This window comes from Pituophis catenifer, unplaced genomic scaffold (genome assembly GCF_029215685.1).
Source record: "Pituophis catenifer annectens isolate HBS135680 unplaced genomic scaffold, rPitCat1.0.hap2 SCAF_4, whole genome shotgun sequence".
Classification (NCBI taxonomy): Eukaryota; Metazoa; Chordata; class Lepidosauria; order Squamata; family Colubridae; genus Pituophis; species Pituophis catenifer.
The window spans coordinates 32,615,488-32,636,015 of record NW_027256884.1 but is presented as its reverse complement, the minus strand read 5'-3'; the positions used below and the strand labels follow the sequence as shown (position 1 = coordinate 32,636,015).

The window sequence follows — 20,528 nt, the reverse complement described above, 5'->3', positions numbered from 1 at the left end:
TAAAGATTTATCTAAAAACCCCCAAAGCCGTCGGTTTTTTGCAAACCACCTCTCAGGGTTCCAAAACCCGTCCTCAAGGGCCGGCCTTGATAACTGAGAGGGTCAGACATGCAAGAGGGGGGAATCTCGCAGTGCAAGGAGCTCCGCAGTTGAATACATCAAAGATAGGAGCGAGTTGAAGGAGATGAAGGATCATTTTCTTCTAAGAGTGTTAGAGATGGTTAAGACAGGTAATTTAAAATAAGGGAGGAAATAGATGTAAAAGGGAGACCAGTATGTTACAAATGTCAATACATCGGAACATCATCGCCCTCTCACGACGATGGGAAGTCTTGTGGTTGTAGTAAGTCCATCCAAAGGAGGTGGGGGTAGAGGTCTCAAAGGGTCATCCTCTCACAGCGACCAAACCATTTGAAACAAACAAAGAGAAGGTGGTCTATCTCCCCATAATCCAAGACTCTCGATGTCTGTATCTCCTCCAGTCCTGATACCAGCGATGGCCGAGGATTAGATCAAAAAAGTAAGGCAGAGCCACTGGACAAAGTATTTAGGGTTAAATAATCAGGGTAATCTTGGGTGGTAAATAAAGCTGCAGATCGATCTAAGATTGCAGGTTAACGCTGAGTGGTCGTAATAGATCTAGATCTGATAAAGGAGAGAGGGACAGTTGAGGGGGAGAGTAAGTCATCATCTCCAGTTTGTAATCCTCAGTCCCTATCCATCACCTTGCTCAGGCTACTTAGTTCAATTAGTTTAATAAGTCCTCAGAGTTTGTCATAAGCCAACTGGAAAGGTTACAAATGGTGATCACATGACCCTGAGACAGTGCAATGTGCCACTTGCTAAGTGGCCAAATTTTGATCATGTGACCACGGAGATTTGCAATGGTCATAAATGTGAAAAACAATCATAAGTCACTTTTTCAGTGCAGTTGTAACTTTGAACACTAAATGTGCGGTTGTAAATCAAGGACTATCTGTACTTTAGTATGCCCCTGTATAACACCACTATTTCATGAACTACACTGGCTCCTACCACTTTCCAAGGGCAATTCAAGGTGCTGGTTGTCACCTATAAAGCCCTACATGACATAGGGCTGAATTATTGTGAGATATCTGCTGAACTTACCTACACTAATAGTATGGGCATGCTTTAGGTCATGCCTTGAGGCAGTGTCATCTGATGAAACCCAGAAGCCATTCCATTTCTCTAGGGGCATCTGCCCTTTAAAATAATTCCTACCCCCAATGTTCAGTTGTTTCCAACTTTGCTGACCTTTAAGTAAAATTTAAAACTTGGCTATTCCCCTGAGCATGGGGGCTAAAATGAATAAACTCATCAGGAAAGAGTATGAATGTCAAACAGGTTGTCTATTCCTGATAATTATTGGCTGTTGTTTTTGTTGCTTTGTTTTCTGTTGTAAGCTGCTCAGAGTTACAATGTTTGAGTTATATTACATTCTTTAGATAAACAAATAAATTAAAAATTGCTACTGCTGCAGCAATGCTGGAAAAAATACCCTGGTCTATTACTGTAGTAGATGATGGCTCCAAAGACATTGCAATATTTGGTCCTTCCAGAGAATGCCTAAATCTCCAGTTTAGTATATTTCTCGGTGACAGGATTTCTACCTGTCTTGAATTGAGCTTCTGCTTGTTGCTCATCTGTGTGGTAGAGTGAAAATTGTAACAAAAAGGTTCCCAGATGCAGAATAAACTAATAGACATGAAGTTCAGAAATGAAGAAGCATGTAAAGAAGCCGTGGACTGAAAAACAGAAAGGGGAGGTAAAAGAGAGGGGAGGAAAAGCTCAAAGGAGATCAGGAACTGAGACAGGAGGAGGTTAATGAGAAGTGTCACAGCATGTTAAAAAGAGAAGTGGCAACATGCTAAGCTGGGGAGAGAAAGAAATTGAGCCAACAAGGCATAAGATAGGCTGAAACAGAAACATGAGGTATTGGCGATTTAAAAAGAAATCTTTGAGAAAATAGAATAATGCTGAGGGAAGCCTTCACACTGAACCAAAGGATAAGAGGAACTTTGCATAATAGAGAATAGACAACGGAGAGCTCTTCGGTGGCTGAAAGCTTTTGAACAGGGAAAGAAGATAGTGACGCACTGAATGTCATACAATCGTTTCTACTAAGCAATCAATTCATAGGTTTCAAGGCCCTAGTTACCATTTAATTGCCTCGTGATTGTTGTTTGTTTGCTTGTAGTTTCTTAAGTGCTGCCATTTGATTTATCTGAAATGTAAATGCTCAATGATTGAATCCCCAGCATGTCATTAGGACTTCACTTTTCCCTCAAGTACACGTAATCGTCCGCTTTGTCTTATCAGAATTGATTGGTTCAAAATAAAGTCATATTCTGCAATGTGGACATACAAGAAATGTTGAGACTTCCATGGCTGCTTCATTTATATGACTAACCTACATTCGTAATAGATGGACATTCTTCCTTTCATTTTTTGATAGAAGAAAGCTGAGAGGAAATCAGTAAGGCTAATCAATTACTTGGGTTGGGGTTTTTTTTGTTTTTCTTATTTTTGGTAGAGAAAGTGCTTTAATGTGAAGCCACATTCTCTAGGAGTCTCTTTTTAATTAGAGTAAGTAGAGGAAAAGTGGAGAGGAATTCTGTCTAATTTAGAGATTCACTGGTCAATTAATTTGCAATGGATGAGAGGAAAACTAGCTTACAAGGAGGGAATAGCTTGAAAAAGAGGGGAAATTTCTGTATCTGCTTAACAAAGAGATACAGAAAATATAGTGGATAGAGAGAATGATAATTACCTTATTAACAGTCACAATTTCTGAAACAGCTGTTGGATATAACAGAAACATTCTTACATAGTTGTCCATATAAGAAAATGGTATGAGACATTTTTTGTCCCAAGTGCAGGAAATAAGAGTTTGATTTGTAGTTGCCTCATACTAAACTATTTTGTAGTGAATTCTAAGATGAGAAATGGTTAAAAAGGCAATGTGCAACAAAGGGTAACAATAATGTATATTATAATTAATTGCATAATAGTACATAGTATTTTTCTTTTTTTGTTGCAGAACCCCACTCAGCTTCCCTATGGAAAAGCTCTTTATGCCTACGAAGGGAAAGAACCCGGTGACCTCAAATTTAACAAAGGAGACCTTATTATACTGCGCAGAAAAGTAGATGAGAATTGGTATCATGGGGAACTGAATGGAAATCATGGCTTTTTCCCAGCAAGCTACATCCAGTGTATCAAGCCTCTTCCACCAGCCCCGCCACAAGGCAAAGCACTTTATGACTTTGAAATAAAGGACAAAGATCAAGACAAAGACTGTTTGACTTTTACCAAGGTAGAAATGCCCATCCTTTTCTAATTAGTTTCATTATAGTTCCTAATGTGTTTGCTTTAAAACGCTATTCTTTAAAGTATGAATTTTGGAGCTACCACAGAGCTCAACTCAGAAGTTTCCAGGGCGGAAGGTTAAAAAAAGTCAGATTGGCAGTCCAAACTACATAATTGAAGTCCCGACCCTTTTTAATGTTCTTTTCCCATAACACATGTAAAGAGCGACAAGACTCCAATCCTGTATTTGTGGCTGCCATCTTGACCTTTTTTATTGCCTGCAACAATACCCCGGCTCAACATTATTCCCAGAAGGCCTCTGAACTTTGTCATTCTGATTATTTTCCTTCAGGCAGGCAACAAGGACGGAGTTGTAGCCTGAAGGAATGATAAATTTACAAAGAGAATATTTAAGTGATATGGTATGGTTACTTTTTATTTGAAAATGAATGCTTCTCTAATATAATGAGATAGTTTCAAAAATATTTTTCACGCATCTGCTGCTATTTAGTGAATGATTTTCTGCCCTGTCAGTTAAGAGTCCAGAACAGGACTCATTGTTGTAATACAAGAGGGTGGAATTTCTTCAGTTAGTGTCTATAACTGATCCAACCATCAACTGGAAGATCACGGAGTACATGCCCGGAAGTAAAACTGATTCAAATGGCTAAAATTGGGTTGTTTTTAAGTCACAGCACATGCTAAGCAAGAACACACAAGATAAGCCAAGTAAAACAAGAGTAAACCAATTGAAAAATAGACTTTTCACAAACCTCAGTGTTGCCAAAAAAAAAAAAAAAAGTCCCAGTTTCTCCAGTGTCAAATAAAACCACAAAAATATGGATTCAGCTCTTGAAATGAACATGGATGGACATGACCAGAAGCATAAGGGACTGAATGGAAAGAGAGATTAAGATCCTTAAATGTCATTAGGTTTGGAGAATATAACAGTATTATCCTAGAACCAGAAGTTAGCACAAAACTGACTGAAATTTCTGCTGTAGCTCTGTGGTCCACAACCTTTGAAAGATTAATATAACTGTGCTCATTCAGGTTACAGAACTGCACTGATTTAATATTCATCTTTTGTTGACCATGAGATATTTTATGGAACTGAAATCTTGCATTAAGACTTTGCTGCTTTATCCATAGGACATTTCTATGAAAGCCTGGAACAGTTGCCTTGTTCTTATGTCCCATATATGAATCATGTTATTTTTGGACAGCAGCAATTTAAAAAGATTTAAAGTTTTAAGGTTTGTGGTATCTTAAAAACTAAAAAAAAAAATGTACTTACAATATCTCATGCAGTTGGGATTTTGTGGCTGTGCATTCATACAATTCACTAATCTAGACAAAAACTAATACAGACATATGCATCTCCCCCTTATACTCACTGTATGGTCAGGCAAGTGGCTGATTACACTGAGTTATATCATCACAATTCGCCCTACCTTTTTTCTAATGAGAAGCACAACTGTGGAGATGAAAGAAGTAAGGGGTACTGAAAGAGTGCTACAATGAGGAGGAAGAGGTGGAAGGGCACAAACAAATTTGGAAGATCTGGCAAGATATATTATAGGAGTCAGAGCTCCTAATGCTTTCTCTATATTGACTTCTTGAGGGATAAAAAGCTTGAGGAAGACCCAAATCAAAATACCAGTTTTGGAAAGCCATGAGATAGAAAATTCTGGACTAGGAACAAACCATAGGAAAATGTTATTTGACTTCACCTCAGTATATTCTAAAAGAAGAAGGCATAATCTTTTCTGTGAAGGAGAGCCTTGGAAGTATCTAGTAAATTTAAATAAAATAAAAACAAAAGTTACCTGTTTGCATATAGTCATATGAAGCACATGTTTATACCAAAGAAAATCTTAAAATGATAAATTTGATAATCCTATGTTAGGTTAGATTTTTGTAAATATGGGAAGTGTCTCATTGAAGATGAGGGCTTATTGCCAAGGTAAAATCCATTTTGGAAAGGTCTGGAAAATTCACATTTTATCAGTAGGTTAACTTTATATTGATCTAATCATATGAAGATGTAGTCATAGGATTACATCATTATGTGCATGAAGGAACTTCAGCATTTCTTATTCCTCCGAGACAGAGCTATTTAGTGCGAAAGAAAACCAAGAATTTAGCAGTATCTCAAAACTGCAGCTCCACAAACAATAATTAATCATTCCTGCACCCAGTGCCTTTTCTGGCAGTCCTAAAGGAAGAGAAAATATTTTCATTAACACATTTTGATTGAATTAGTCTCCAGAGTTGACTGTTTTTATATGTCATGATAAGGAAGCAGCAAACTGTTACTCACTTAATTTACTGCTACTATGTGTTTACTGCCAAAAAAGAAAAGAAGGGTGTGTGGGATTTTCAACCTCCAATACCCAGCAGAGTAGGATTGTTGTTGAGTTGTATGCACATTGGCTTCCTGACCTTGTGAAGCAAAAGCATGTGGGTCAGCCCCGTAATATTTGACTAGAGCACCTTTGTTGACCTTACAGAGTTTCCTCATCTTCCCCACAGATCTAAATTCCAACTCTTTCTTTTCTGCATCCACCAAAGAGTGGTGGTTTTTTTTTTCCCTCTGGATGTTTATCTTATATCATTACCAAATAAGTTTTTCTCCCTCTGGTAAACTTTGTAGCAGCTTTTTTTCTTATCCAACTTTGATTCAGTTACTATCTTTAATACGATTCTTCTCTCCTTTAGGTGCCTTGAGACTCTCATTGTCTCCCCATCACATTTTTATTCTTCAGCTTCCTTCCTGCTATATATGCCTTGTCACCTAGAATAACCACATCTTTGTTCTTGTCTGTTGTTTTCTCTGACAGCAGATAATCTATTTTTCATTTCTGGATTTCACTCTGTCTTTATTTCGTCAGACGTTTCTATGCTAATTATAGTTGTCACTCTGCTGAAGAAGCTATTCCTATTGAGATAGATTCCAGCTCCCACACGCTACTGAAGTCACTCACTCACTCAGCTACACCACAATGACATGGCCTCTCTGTTGTCATTGATATGATTTCTCTGAGAGATACAGGCTAAAATTTTCATTTCATCTTGGCTGAGAAGAAGAAAAAATCCTATTTGTGTGTGTAAGACTCTTGAGCCAGATTTTTCATCTTCTTTCTATTAATGGCTTTCCAGTAGTAAGTTGATAAGACTGTATGGTCAAATATGCAAAAATATGTAAAAATGATAAGTGTTTTTCTTTACCTTAAACAAGTCTCCGATTCATTTAAAGCTTTTTTTCCCAGAAATAGACATGAGACAGACCTATCTCCAATAGGAGGTCTATGCAATAATTTCTTTTAGATTGGAATTCCAATCTAAAGCTTTTTAGAGCTCCCCACCCAATTTTTATAAGACAGTTGCCTGAAAGGAAAAGAGGTATTTTATGAGGTTTTTTGTTTAATGCCTTGACTTGGAGAAAAGAGATCACCATTTCTTGCCTACTTGAAGAAACAAAATATTTGTATGGATATTGTATTTAAGCCAGTGTTTTTCAAACTTGGCAACTTTAAGATGTGTGGACTTCAACTTCCAGAATTTCCCAGTTATATGCTAGCTGAGAAATTCTGAGAATTGAAGTCTACACATCTTAAAGTTGCAAGCTTGAAAAATACCTAAGCCCTGCCTCATTTTTGGCAAGACACTTGCTTTACATTAAAAAAAAAATTCTCATTTTACATGTTACTGAATGGATGCTTCAAGCACTAATAAATAAGTGGTTATAAACTATTCCCTTTGATTTCAGAAATGTTTTTCTCAATTCTGATGGCCAGCTTCTGTTTTGAACACTCTGGGCCTTTTAGAACTGAGTGCTTCTCAGCACAGATAAGGCACTTCTACCCCAAGGAGGATTGTGCCATTTTGAAGACATATCAACTAAATTTGAAGGGTGTGCCTATTTATTTTTGGCTTAGCCACAATGAATTTGAAAAAACTAGAGGGAAAAGTCACCTTTTGTTTCAAACACTGCAACTGTGTAAATCTTACAGCTGGTCTCCTTTGTGGAATCTCTTGTTTTACTCCATCTCCAGGTTCCTGGGTTTAGCAATCCTTTTAAGGCTTAGGTGAGTTGACAACTTTTCAGCTGTATTCCGTTGGGGCTACTCTGCAGGAAGGAAGCAGACAAATACACATATAAAGTAGGAGAGAAGAGGGTAGTTGAAGCAATTTATTATAATTTGCTTTTGCACTGAGAGAGGTGATTATCTTTTTATTTTTGCAGAACCTATTGTAATATTGTATGGTCAACAGAATAGAAGGTTATTGCAGATTCAATTCAAAAATGCTTTGAGCAATTGGAAAGTAGATAACCATGGTGTTATTTTAAAAGAAAAGTGTGGTTTTGAAATGAAGGGCTGATTGACTACAGATTAATAAAAAATGGAAAGACCCATAATAAGTCCAGTTATAGAGTTTTCTTGGCAGTGCTGTGGAAGATGTTTGCTCTTGTTTTCTTCTGGGAAAATTTTCTGACTTAATAAGAGACAGTTAATCAGTTGAAATGGCAGAGGTTTTATTTAGTTACTTATTATATGACTCTGTCAGCTGAAAAGCTCATGGACCAACAAGATGGTCTCTAGCTTAAATATAAAGTGGAAGTGAAAGAAAAGCCAGAAATGAGCAAAATTTCTGGAAAGAACTATAATGAGAGCCAGTTTGGTGTGGGGGTAAAAACACCAAGCAAGAAAGTGGGAGACTGTGAGTTCTAGTCCCATGTTAGCAGTGGTGGGATTCAGCCAGTTTGTACCACTTTGGGAGAACCGATTGTTAACTTTCTGAACAGTTTGGCAAACTGGTTGTTGGAAGAAATCATTAGGGCAGAGAACCGGTTGTTAAATTACTTGAATCCCACCACTGCATGCTAGGTATCAAGCCAACAAGGGTGACCTTGGGCTAGTGAATCTCTCTCTACCTTAGGATAATAGTAAGTACAAACCATTTCTGAAAATGTTGACAAGAAAACTGCAAGGACATGTCCAGGCTGTTGTCAGGAGCCAAGGATGACTCAAATAAAAACCTGAAACAGTTCAGAGAAGGCAAAATCATAAGACACGTGTGTTTTTAAGCAGATCAAAAGAAGTGCCTTTGCCTCTCTTCTCCCACTGCTCCAGTCTGAGGAAATAACTGCTCAATGAGTACAGGGTGACGAAGCGCCAAAGATAGCTTGTTATCTGGATGACTTGAAGCCAGTCAGTGTCTCTCAGCATAACCTTACTATCAGATTGTTGTGAGTTAAATGAACATGTTGTTACTCAGGCACAACATGGAAAAGCAAAGCAGATTCAGAAGGCACATAACTCCTTCTTATCTCAAATCCTTCCTCAGTACTCCTTTGAAGAAAAATTGTGGGCAAGCATTCCTCAAAACATTTCTTCCTCATTTTAAGCTGAGAGCATTTTCTTTACCATTAAAGGGGAATTTAAGAATACAAAATTTGTGCGAGGCACATGAAGCTAGTGAGTACTAAAGAAACTGTGATGGACCACCTCACATATTTTTCAATTTCAAATTACCATCTTTCCCCAAAAATAAGACCCTGTCTTATATTTCTTGAACCCTGAAATAAGCGCTTGGTCTTATTTTCAAGGAGGTCTTATTATTTTGGGGCCTGTGGAGCAAGGCAGGGCTCCTCTTGCCATTTTACCTGATTTCCAGTTCTGTCTCCCTAACCCTAACCAGAGGAAATGGTGGTGACTGGCTGCACATGCATTTAAATATTTTTGGGGAGGGCTTATTTGGGGAGGGTATTTTAGTGCATGTGCTCCAAAGCCTTATTATCTGGTGAGGTCTTATTTTCAGGGAAAGTATGTATAATTTTAGTTGCCTGATTCAAATACATATTAGACTTTTTACAATTTATCCTCATATATTTTTTCCATATAAAATGTAAATTATGATTATCAATTGGCAAACAAGGATGGCACTGATAGTGGAAAAATATACTATTTTGCCACCATCTCTTGCTCATTTTGACTCTTAAAAATGCAGGAATGGTGTTAATAAATACCATTACACGTGGCATGAAACTGTTTGAAACATTTTTCCATGTAATTTCCCTCTCTGAAAAAATAGATGACTTCTACTCCATTTAATAAAAATAAAATCAATTTTGACTGAAGTGATTGATTTCCAGCATAGCTTTTGATGTCAATGATAAAATAGAATTTCTTATCTTAACAATAACATGGAGCAGATGTCAGACAGTGATTAATTCTGAGGCATATTAGCAACAAGGAACAGAAGAAAGGACATAACATCTCACATAGACAACAATTTTGAAACAATGATTCACAGGTTTGTTTGATGGAAATCAGTATGCATAGAATAGCAGACTCTGCAGTAAGATCAAGTGGCACTTTATCATTTATGTAAATAAATGATGGATTGTTTATTTCCTGGTTCAGTTCATATCCTGTTTCTAAAAGATGTTCCCAAGTCAGTGTATAACAATTTAAAAACAAAGGAATCCTGTTAGGTCATGTTAAGGGATTATCCAGCATCCCACATACTAACCACTCAGATGCTTCCCAGAAATTCACATACAGTGTAGTGTACAAATCAGCATCTTCTTCAGCAGCCAGGGTTGATTCAGAGAGATTCAGAAGCTGCCTTTAATAGGTTTAGTCTAATCTTCTCGAATTTGTCTTGAATTAAAAGAGCAGAAGAAACCAATCTGGACAGGAGAAACTCATTCCTGTCAAGTCTGTGCCTGAATCCTGGGAACATATGGAGCTCATCATGGTCAGAGCAGGGTACCTGCCAAATTCCACAACAAACACAGCATGGTACTAGGAAATGTTTCTAGTCTTTTGAGAATCTCTGGCTTTCTCTTTCCTCCTCCTTCTCTTCTTCCTTCTAGTTTCTAATCTGTAAATTTAAAAACTTACCTGAAAGTAAACAGGTAAAGTCTATTACAAACAGGTCATTGGTGATACACACACACCCCTATGAATTATAGGCCCAAATAAATTATGTAAAATAGCAGGCTTTGAAATAAGGACAAAGTGAAAAATATGGACTAGGATAAAATAGTTGGTTCACAAGGATGTTAGTACAACTCTTGTTTTTTTCCCCAGTGTATCCTTGGTGTAGAAATACAGGTTGCCAATGTTTGTTTTTGTTAACATAAAATATAAACAGTTCAGGGAATTGTATGTCAGTAATTTGTATGTTATGGTGGAGCAGATTGGTAAATGTTGTCCACATCTGATGTTTTCTTATAAAATGTGACATGAAAACTGATCTGAGTCAGAAAGGACCTGGAATGACCCATTACATTTTTCAATGGAATGTTGAAAGACACTTTAAAAAGCTGGCAATGGCTCTGCTTTTGTCCTGCAAATGGTGTATTTTGTGTACCAGGGAATATCATCCCACTGATTTCATTCCTCATGTAGTTATATAACACTTCATAGCTACATGAGATGGAAATTAGGCAGACAACTTACTCTACATAACAGTTCATCTGCCAAATCAATTTTGCTGTGCTCCTTTTTTCCGGCCTTAAATTTATTCCACCTTGTTTCCTTGCCAGTTCTGTTTTTTTTTTTTTAAACTGACATGAAGAGCTTACATATATTTCTCATAGCATAAATATTTCTATGCATTTCTTTCACTACGTACATTTTTATATATATTTTTCTAAGCATAATTTTTTGGAATATATTTTCCTTTGTAAGCCTCTTTCTCAATATTTTTCACCAATATACAAATCAATGAACATATCTTTACACTATGAAGTATAACTTAATATTTAAGGAATCTGGGTAAATATCATTGTTTCAGTTCAGATAAGGATTCAAAACTGAGTTAAGTGAATATGAACTAAGTGGATATAATACCATCCCTAGCTTAATGGTTGAACTTCAATTCTTTTATAAATAGAAGCATTTCTTTCTGTTCTTAAAGTTTTCATTGCAAAGTTTATTAGAGAAAAATCCCACTTTAATGGATCATCTGGGGAGGACCAAAAACCCATTAAACTTCTTAGTATTCATTAATTTGTGATTTATTTATGTATGTATTTATTTTCATTCCACCTATTATTTTTATAAATAACTCAAGGCAGCTAACATACATGACACTCCCTCTTCCTCCTATTTTTCCCACAATTCTGTGAAGTGAGTTGGGTGATTTCTTTCACTATATGACATAACATAGTATTAATATAAAATAATATAATTATAATGCCTCATTCAAACTATGGGCTTTGATGCAACAGGCTGGTCCATTATTTCACCGGAACATCTGGATAGACATGTGGTCTGTTGTATCAGAAGTCTGCCAAATGGGCAATCTGTTAAATTGAGGCTTCACTGTGTTATATTCATTAGGGTTGGATAGTATTTTGAATTTGAAAGCAAAAAGCTGCTCCCTTAAAGAACCTGCATCATCTCTCAAGAGTTGCACTGTAATTACAATGAAATATAAGCTGTTTATAAGAATCACAGACTGTCCCTGCATCTTTCTGCCTTCAAATCTGTGGTCATGTACAGTCCTAATATTCATCACACCTAGGCAGATGGAGAAGAAAAAGTGTTGGGGAAAGCCAACATGATGAATATAACTGAGGAAGAGGAGGGGCTTCTGTAAGGAGTAGGCAGCATTTATCCTCTGTTTGTGAAAACGGCATGGAACAAGCCAACTGCCCTCAGATACCTGCTTTGAAATGTCAAATTCAGAAGACAGAGGGGACCAGCAGCCAAAGAAAATATGTAGAAGCAGGAACAATTAAACCAGCTTCTGTACTATGGACTATAGAGTTTGAGTATTGTTTGTGATAGTAATTCAGTCCAATATAACATCTGTCTTTCTTTTGTGTTACATAGTATTTTTGATATTTTTCATCAGTATATTTTTATGGATTTCAAATTCCCTGAACTTTCAATTTTATATTTTAGTTCTAGAGGTTTTTTTGGAATTTTTCTGTAAGCAGTTGCTTCAGTGCAGATTTTAAAATGGTAACAGGGTTTGGTATTTCTTTCTTTGTTTATTTGGCTATATATATTTGGCTCTATAGAGCCACCAAATCAAGAAATACTCAAAGCAGCTTAACTGAAAAATTTAGAAATCACACTACAAAACGTATGAAAACTAAATTTTACTACAGTATGTGGAAATACTTTACAAAAATTATTTTAGTCATTCCTCATCGGTCTTTACTTAGTGGAATCACAAAACATTTCAGCCAATTTGAAAAGCCAGATTTGGTCAATAAAAGGAAATGTGTTGTTCTTTTTCCATTATAATTAGCATATGAAATGGCTAATTATTACAGCTGAAAAAGGAAATTGAGGAAATTGAAAAAGAAAATACTTTATATAGCAGAAGTAAAGGAGTTAATATAAAACATGAGCACATTTCATGAGATACATTGCATTCTTTTCAAAAAAGAGTATGTGTTAGAATTTGGGGATCTATATTGTTTTTATTTGAAAATAAAATTCTTTGAACAAGAGTCAAGTTTAGAAAGCATGCCTTTTGAAATTAGTCTTGAACTGAAGGGTCTGTGGTTCTTATCCTGAATGCATATGTACAATAAAAGATTACAAACAAATCAAGATAGCACCAAAAAAAGCATTTCATGTTTTTTTTAACAATGGCTAAATGCAATTTAAAAAATTGATTTATAGTTTTTTAAATAGTTGGAAAAGTAGTTAGAAATGTATAACTACTTTTATCTTATTCTGGTGAAAATCATCGGCTTCCTAGAATGTTTGTTTTTGCTTTACTTTGTGAGATATATTTAAAGAAAAAAAATTCTTCCCATTTCCTTTGAGACAAATATTTTTTAAAATCTTAATTTTTTTTGTGTATTTATAATTTTTTAGGATGAAATTTTGACTGTCATCCGAAGAGTAGATGATAATTGGGCAGAAGGAATGCTGGGGGATAAAATTGGAATATTCCCTATTCTGTATGTGGAGGTAAGCTCAAATTACCTTTGTGCTTCTTTGCTGAGAGAAAAACTTTGATTGTTATAACTTGTCATTTGATTTTTAGGGTGAAATCTATATAATTCTTTTGATGGTGAACACAAAGTGCAGGATTTTTCTGTTGCCCTGAGATGAACACACAACTAACACACACACACACACACACACACACACACACACACAGCTCTGTCACCACAAATGCACTTTTGAAAATTGTCAGAGACTTTTCTGTGAAGAAGACACTGCCCATTTTAGTTGATCATTTTGAGAAATACGAATCAACAAAGACAAAACTCCAGTTTGAAAGTTTACCTTCAGTTACTATACAATTGAATTCGCACTTGCTTGAAACTGTACTTTTTTCTCTGCTGTTTTCCATTTCTATGAATGTCTAGTATACTGAGTTCTTATCCTCTAATCCAGGTAGTTGCTGCTTTTTGAAGACACAAGTTGCTAACTAAGCTAATCCTTTAATGGAATGATTTATTAAAAGTGAGCGTCTCCAGGAAAATTCTTATTCATAGCAGCCTTTGCATATAAATCAAAGCTGCACTTGTAAGATATGACTGGTTGTACCTGATAGTGCTGCAGTTTGTGGAACCCCTAATTCACATTGCAGGGTCTCGACTTTCACTAGTATCTTGTGCCAATATTGATCATAATTACTCCCTTTCTTGGACCGACAATCCCTACTCACAGTCACTCGTGCCCCAGTCATTTCCCATCTTGACTATTGCAGCACGCTCTACATGGGGCTGCCTTTGAAGAGCATTCGGAAGCTCCAGTTGGTGCAAAATGCAGCAGCCCACATGGTTTTGTGCAGACCTCAGTATGCACATGTATCACCTCTCCTGCGGGAGCTGCATTGGTTGCTGATTTGCTTCCAGGTACAATTCAAGGTGCTGGTTGTTACCTTTAAAGCCCTTCATGGCTTGGGACCAGGTTATCTGAGGGTTATCTGATGTGTCTCTTGCCGGTCACATCTACCCAACCCATCAGAGCAGGAAGGCAGGAAATGTTGCGGGTCCCATCCTCTAGAAAGATACACTTGATGTGACCCAGAAGAAGGGCCTTCTCCGTGGTGGCTCCCTCTCTCTGGAACATCATTCCCCCAGAGATTAGAATGGCCCCCACTCTAACACTCTTCTGGAAGGACTGAAGACCTGGTTCTGCCAGCAGGCCTGGGGAACGCAGAACGGGACGGAACCCATTAAATGACTCATGTGATGTGTTGTCTCTAGGGTAGGGGGGTTATTATATTATTTTATTAATTTATTCTCTTTTATTATTTTTATTGTTTTATATATGAAGTTTTTATATTCCTGTAAGCCGCCTTCAGTCACCATGTGCAAATAGATAGCAATAAAGTAAAAAAAAAAAAATTGTTTAGTCAAATTGAATGCATAATTCCCACTCCACTCAGAAGTTTATTTCTACAGTGCATAAGGAAACTTGCATGTAATAATGAAATATGATAGATAAAGTGAATAGATTATCACAAATTAATTATGTCCCAGTTTCTGACATCACCAGTAAGGGCTTCTTAATGAATATACTACCTATGTTTGTGTTTATTATACTGAAAGAACAATTTTGTTGATTGTGAATTGCAACATACCGGTATGTAGGATAATGGTTAATATGTTGGAATGGAATGGAAAGATCTAATCATGATTTATTTATGTTATATAAGATAACTTAAGGCCACTCACTCTAACTCATAGGAATGCTATAAAATGAGTGGAAAATCTATGTGCACAGCCTTCATCTCATAACATGACAGTTACATGTAATAACATGTAAATAAATCTCTCAAAATAAGTCCTTCCCACTGTTGTAACCCATCCCTTTGAAATAAGTCACCACTCTCTTTGAAAGACCTGAAGGAAAATTAAAAAATAAAATAGCTGCCTGCATATTCACAACCGCAGTACAGTATTCAATATTATGCAAAGCACCATGAATATAAATTCTTCAGTGACAACAGCTATAATTTTTTAAATTATGTTTTAGCAACTGTTATTGAAACATTGACTGCTTATGGTGGTGTAATAGTTGATGATGTTCTATACTCATAATGTTAGATGCAGGCAGTTTATTTGATTAAATGATACACTGTGGGAATTCTCTTGGCTGTTATGCTCCTGTTAATCAATGCACTAGGACTAAACTAATTATTGTAAAGAAATCTTCAGGGGATTGTTCAGTCAAAAATATTCTGAGAATTAAGGTGTAAAGTCTACTATTCATTCTAACTTGTTTTGGCAGTCTATAATGCCATTATGAAAGGAGGAAATTCACAAACAATTATAGTTCCTAGTTCATATTTTGCTTCTTTTAAGATCTGGGGAAGAAGCTGAAATTTTCAAGGCCCATCTTTTGTAGGATCCTACCATTGTTTTGGGACTGCTGTTGTAAAGTAACTTGGAGTGGGGTAGAGAGAGTGTACATTCAATATTGAAATTCAACATAATGCAAGCATAAAGAATAAAGTCAAACTAGAATATTGTACTTTAAGAGAGCCGATTTTAACAAACATAGAGGATTCCTATTGTCCAGGAATAGAAATATTTAATAAGTCTGAATTTTTTTCCATCTTACCTAACTTTCAGATTTTTTTGTTGAACCACAAACAATGCACCTAGGCATTCTCTTATTGGCAGTGTTACTCATAAATGTCACAAACTGCTTTTGAATAAATTCTCCAATCTGTACAGTGGTCACAGCCGTAAAATAGAATTTCCATTAGTAAAGGAAAAATTTTTTGAACCATGTACAAGGCAATATGATTAGGTCCAACATGCAGATTTGCAGAGGTGTCTATCAAACTGGGTGAATTGGATTTTTACACATGCCATGTACAAAAAATCACTTAAGGCTTAGTTGTTCCACTCATATTCACAATATTTAATATTGAACACTAACTATTGTTCAAAAATGGAGTAATATCAATCAGGTAATGGGAAATTTATAGTAAAGGATAGAATCATGTAGAATTTTACCAAGATTTTTTAAAAATGATTATTTACAATGATAAATTGTACATTGGGACTGCCAACGAAGTTTAGTATTTGCACAGAAGATTCAACTAAATTAATCCTGTAAATCCAAAAATGAGATCACTGGACTGTATTATAGATACTTTGAAATAGCTGGATTATACTAGCTGTGAGTAAATCACATCTCGGCAACGTCAAGATATGTTTTGTTGTGGTAGTTTAGGGTGAAGGAATTTAATAGTCTGCTCAAGGATTTTATGTCTCCCCTAAACATCTACAGCCTGTCAAATATGGAATTAAATGTATATTATTCAATATTATATATTCATAGAAAATAGTATTCTTGAGGAATATTCTCCACAAAAATCCAGGTTTCTACTTAGGTAAAATATTAACTGTAACATTTCTTGTTCAAATATTATAAATGCTCTAGGGAAGGAAAAAAAATCCTTGCTCACTGTCAGGGGATTAATGCTTACTGTTTCTATATGCATTATTTATTTTCTTTTTACAAACTCATGGATGCTATCCTGTCTTAAACGTAGACTGCTTTGATATACATCCTTTTTGGAATTTACTTATAAACAACCTTCCTGGTAAATAACAGAGAGGCTATATGTAAAGATCATAGTAAATACATATTGTTTGACATTGGGGGAAATAATGGTTATGTCAGAATTTCTACAAATATTGATATAAGAATGTAAAAATTAAAATGTATTTGCAGAGTATTGAACACTAGCATCAGAATACTCAAGTAAATATAAAAATAAAAATATTGTGTAAGTATAAAAATATATAATTCTCTTTTTGAGCATAAATAGCTAGCAAAGAATCTGGGCTTTTATCCACTATCACAATCTAACAGGAAATTAATATGTTAAAGCCAATTAATTGTTCTTATTCTTTTCCTGAAACAAGGTTAGTAAGCATTACACTACATATCTTGATACTATAGAATAAAGGTATTGTAATGGAGACTGAATGAACATTTTGTGAAATGTTCTGCATTTGCTTGTCTAAATTAACACATACAGCACAGAATAGTATGCAGCTCAGTCTTACAATTACCATGTCTTCCTTTTTCATTGGTAGAAGATTCAAATAAATTGGACCTTTGGAACTGAGTTGTTTTCTTTTTAAATTCAGGATTATTTTAAAAAATGAAACAAATACAATATTATGTTAAGAATATAACTACTAGAGATATATTATAGTAGATTAGTTGATCTAGTAGTATTATTGGAAATTATATACTCTCCCCATTATACAAGTCCATGGAGTACAGATTTGCCCTATCATTTAAAGATAAAGGTATATTAATAAAGAAATGTTGAATTTCTTTTTCTGGTGAAACTAGAATGGAGGCTGCTGCTGTGCATATATCTCCAGATCAGTGGATGAGTAGCTTTGGACTAAAGTTTAAAGTAATTTATAGATTTAATAAAATCACAATATATTTCAATATAGGAGTTGAGAAGTATATATATCATCTATAAACAGTTTAAAACAAACAATTCATGTACCACATACTGTATGTGGCTTTCAAAGGAGTCACTTTCAAAGTGAGATGGGCAGCATATAAATTAAATGAATAAATAAATGTTCGAAATTGTTTTTATAAAAAAAGGATGATCACTCATATTCTCCTGGGAACCTGTGAAGACCTGGCTGTTTCAGAAAATCTCTGGGGACTGAATCTGTATAATCTTGGGATGTTGTTTTGATGTAAGAAATGGAATTATGGGTGTGGGTAGAGACGATTACATCATGGGTAACACTGATAATAGCTGTACATTTCTGCCCTTGACTGTCCAAGTGATCCTATCAAGGATCTTTTACAATTGAGAGAGGTTGTTGGAATCCGAATGGGGAAGAAAAAGCTTTGGCTTAGTCCTAGCAAGACTAAGTGGATATGGGTTTTAGGGCTCACCAGATCTGGAGATTTCCCATTTTTGAGTCTGGATTGTTTCCCCAAAATGTGTTGGTTCACAATTTGGTGTTCCTACAATTCATGTTTTAAGGAACAGATAGCAACTGTGGCCTGGAAAGCCTTTAGCAAAAAGCTAAAGATTGTGATTTTAGAAAGTTTAAAGCGACTAAGAATCCCAATAAAATTGGAATATCGAAATATAAACGGTTGCAGTGTCCTTGGGGTCATGAATGGCTGCACTTATCTGAAAAATGTGAATACACCTTTTACAGGTACTCCTTGATTTACAACCACCATTGAGCCCAAAACTTATGTTGCTAAGTGAGACACTTATTAAGTGAGTTTTGCCCTATTTTACGACCTTTCTTGTCACAATTGTTAAGTGAAGCATTGCAGTGGTCAAATTATTAACACGGTTGTTAAGTGAATCCAGCTTTCCCCATTGACTTGTCAGAAGGTCGCAAAAGCTGATTATGTGACCCTGGGACACTGCAATTGTCATAAATATGAACCTGTTGCCAGACGGTTTGGGGAAAAGGATATTTCATTGGAACTATAAAAGAAATTGACTTTTAAAGTTGTGGCTTTAAATTAAAAGGGAAATACTAATGATAATCTAAGAGAATGACCTGGATAATTTTTTCCTATGGAATTTACAAGGGAGGGAGGGAGGGAAGAAGGAAGGAAGGAAATATTCTCTTTATATATCTTTGTATATTTAGGATTTGCATGAAGTAATGTCTCATTACGTGATGGAACTGTAAATCTTGCACTGTAGTAGAGTTATCGCTCTGTAATGCCCCTTTCTCTTTGTTACTGTATAATGCCTGTATAATACCTATATGACAGGGCTGCTCTAAATCAACAACTTCAATCAATAACTAAGTAATAACTTCAGCTTTTCAAAAGAAAACTAATTCGACAGTGGGATTTTTGATCATTGAACAAACTGCTTCTGTTAATGACACATCTATGTGACAGAATATTTTTATTTTATTTTATTTTATTTTATTTTATTTTATTTTATTTTATTTTATTTTAATTCAATAGCATAGCCACTGCGTTTTGTATTCTGCTTCTAAGAGACAATTCTGATAATCTCATATACATTTAACTAAATAAGTTCTAGTTGAAAAAACATTACATTGATATATTCAATGTAACAAAATGTCATTCTTACGCTGATTGGCTTCTACTGTTTATTCTCTCATTTGATGATAGAATTTGAATTGTATAGATATTCAATGATAACACCTTTGTAATGCCCCCTTTCCCCCTTCTTTTTTTATTTCTTCTTTTAGCTCAATGAATCAGCTAAGCAGCTTATTGAGATGGACAAGACCAATGTAGCTGCTGCATCTGGCAGTGATGTCCCTTTGCCAGTTGACACTAACCTGGCAGTAAGCACAGCCCAGTGCTGCACACTGAACAGTGCTGGAGCAGTCAGTGCCATTCAGCGACATATTGACGGCAAGAAGAATGCCAAGAAGCGCCACTCCTTCACTGCTCTCAGTATGACCCACAAGTCCTCCCAGGCCTTGAATAATAGGCATTCCATGGAGATTAGTGCTCCTGTTCTGATAAGTTCAAGTGACCCCCGAGCTGCAGCCAGAATTGGAGATGTGGCTCATCTCTCCACCAGTGCACCAGTCCAGGTAAACTTTTAATTAACCATAATTCTCAGTCAACAATGGGAGAGATCAGATAGAAGTGACTTCATGTGCTTTGGCTATTAAATTACAATAGGGTGGCAGAAGTCCCCAAAATAACATTACCCTCCTCCTCCTCCTCCTCCTCCTCCTCGTCCTCCTCCTCCTCCTCTTCCTCTTCTTCTTTTTCTTCTTCTTTTTCTTTTTCTTCTCCTCCTCTTCCTTCTCCTCCTCCTCCTTCTACCTCTACTCCTCCTACTGCCATTTTTTTTAAAAAAAGAACAGAAAATATAAATCCATTAAGGAGAAAAAAGATGAAATAACTCAATTCTATAATTTCTTTTCATTTGTAGTGCTAGGAACTCTCTCCCATTTTCCCCCAGAAGCAAATTCATCATATGCTGATCATCCCATAGAAAAAGGCAAACAGTCAAAACATTGTTCAGGAATTGCTTTGAGGAAAGAACAAAGTGCCAGTTGACTTTGGCTTAGATAACTTATTGGGGATTTGTCTGTGTGGTGTTTTTTTCATGTGATACATACAACACAATAGGATTTCACAATGTGGTTTTTCTCTGCTGTAAACCTCTTCTGAGAAGGTTTTATTTTTAATTTAATACTCTCACCAAAAAACCCTACAAAGATGTATTCACAT

General features: G+C 35.8%; 1 protein-coding gene across 1 annotated transcript in view; it reads left to right on the top strand.

Moving 5' to 3' along the window:
* SH3RF3 (SH3 domain containing ring finger 3) overlaps positions 1-20,528 on the top strand; it is a 216,132-nt gene that overhangs the window by 146,860 nt on the left and 48,744 nt on the right. The window contains exons 2-4 of the mRNA XM_070943179.1: positions 3,062-3,337; positions 13,188-13,283; positions 19,526-19,879. Coding sequence (XP_070799280.1) covers positions 3,062-3,337; positions 13,188-13,283; positions 19,526-19,879 — 726 coding nt within the window. The remainder of the gene's footprint in view (positions 1-3,061; positions 3,338-13,187; positions 13,284-19,525; positions 19,880-20,528) is intronic.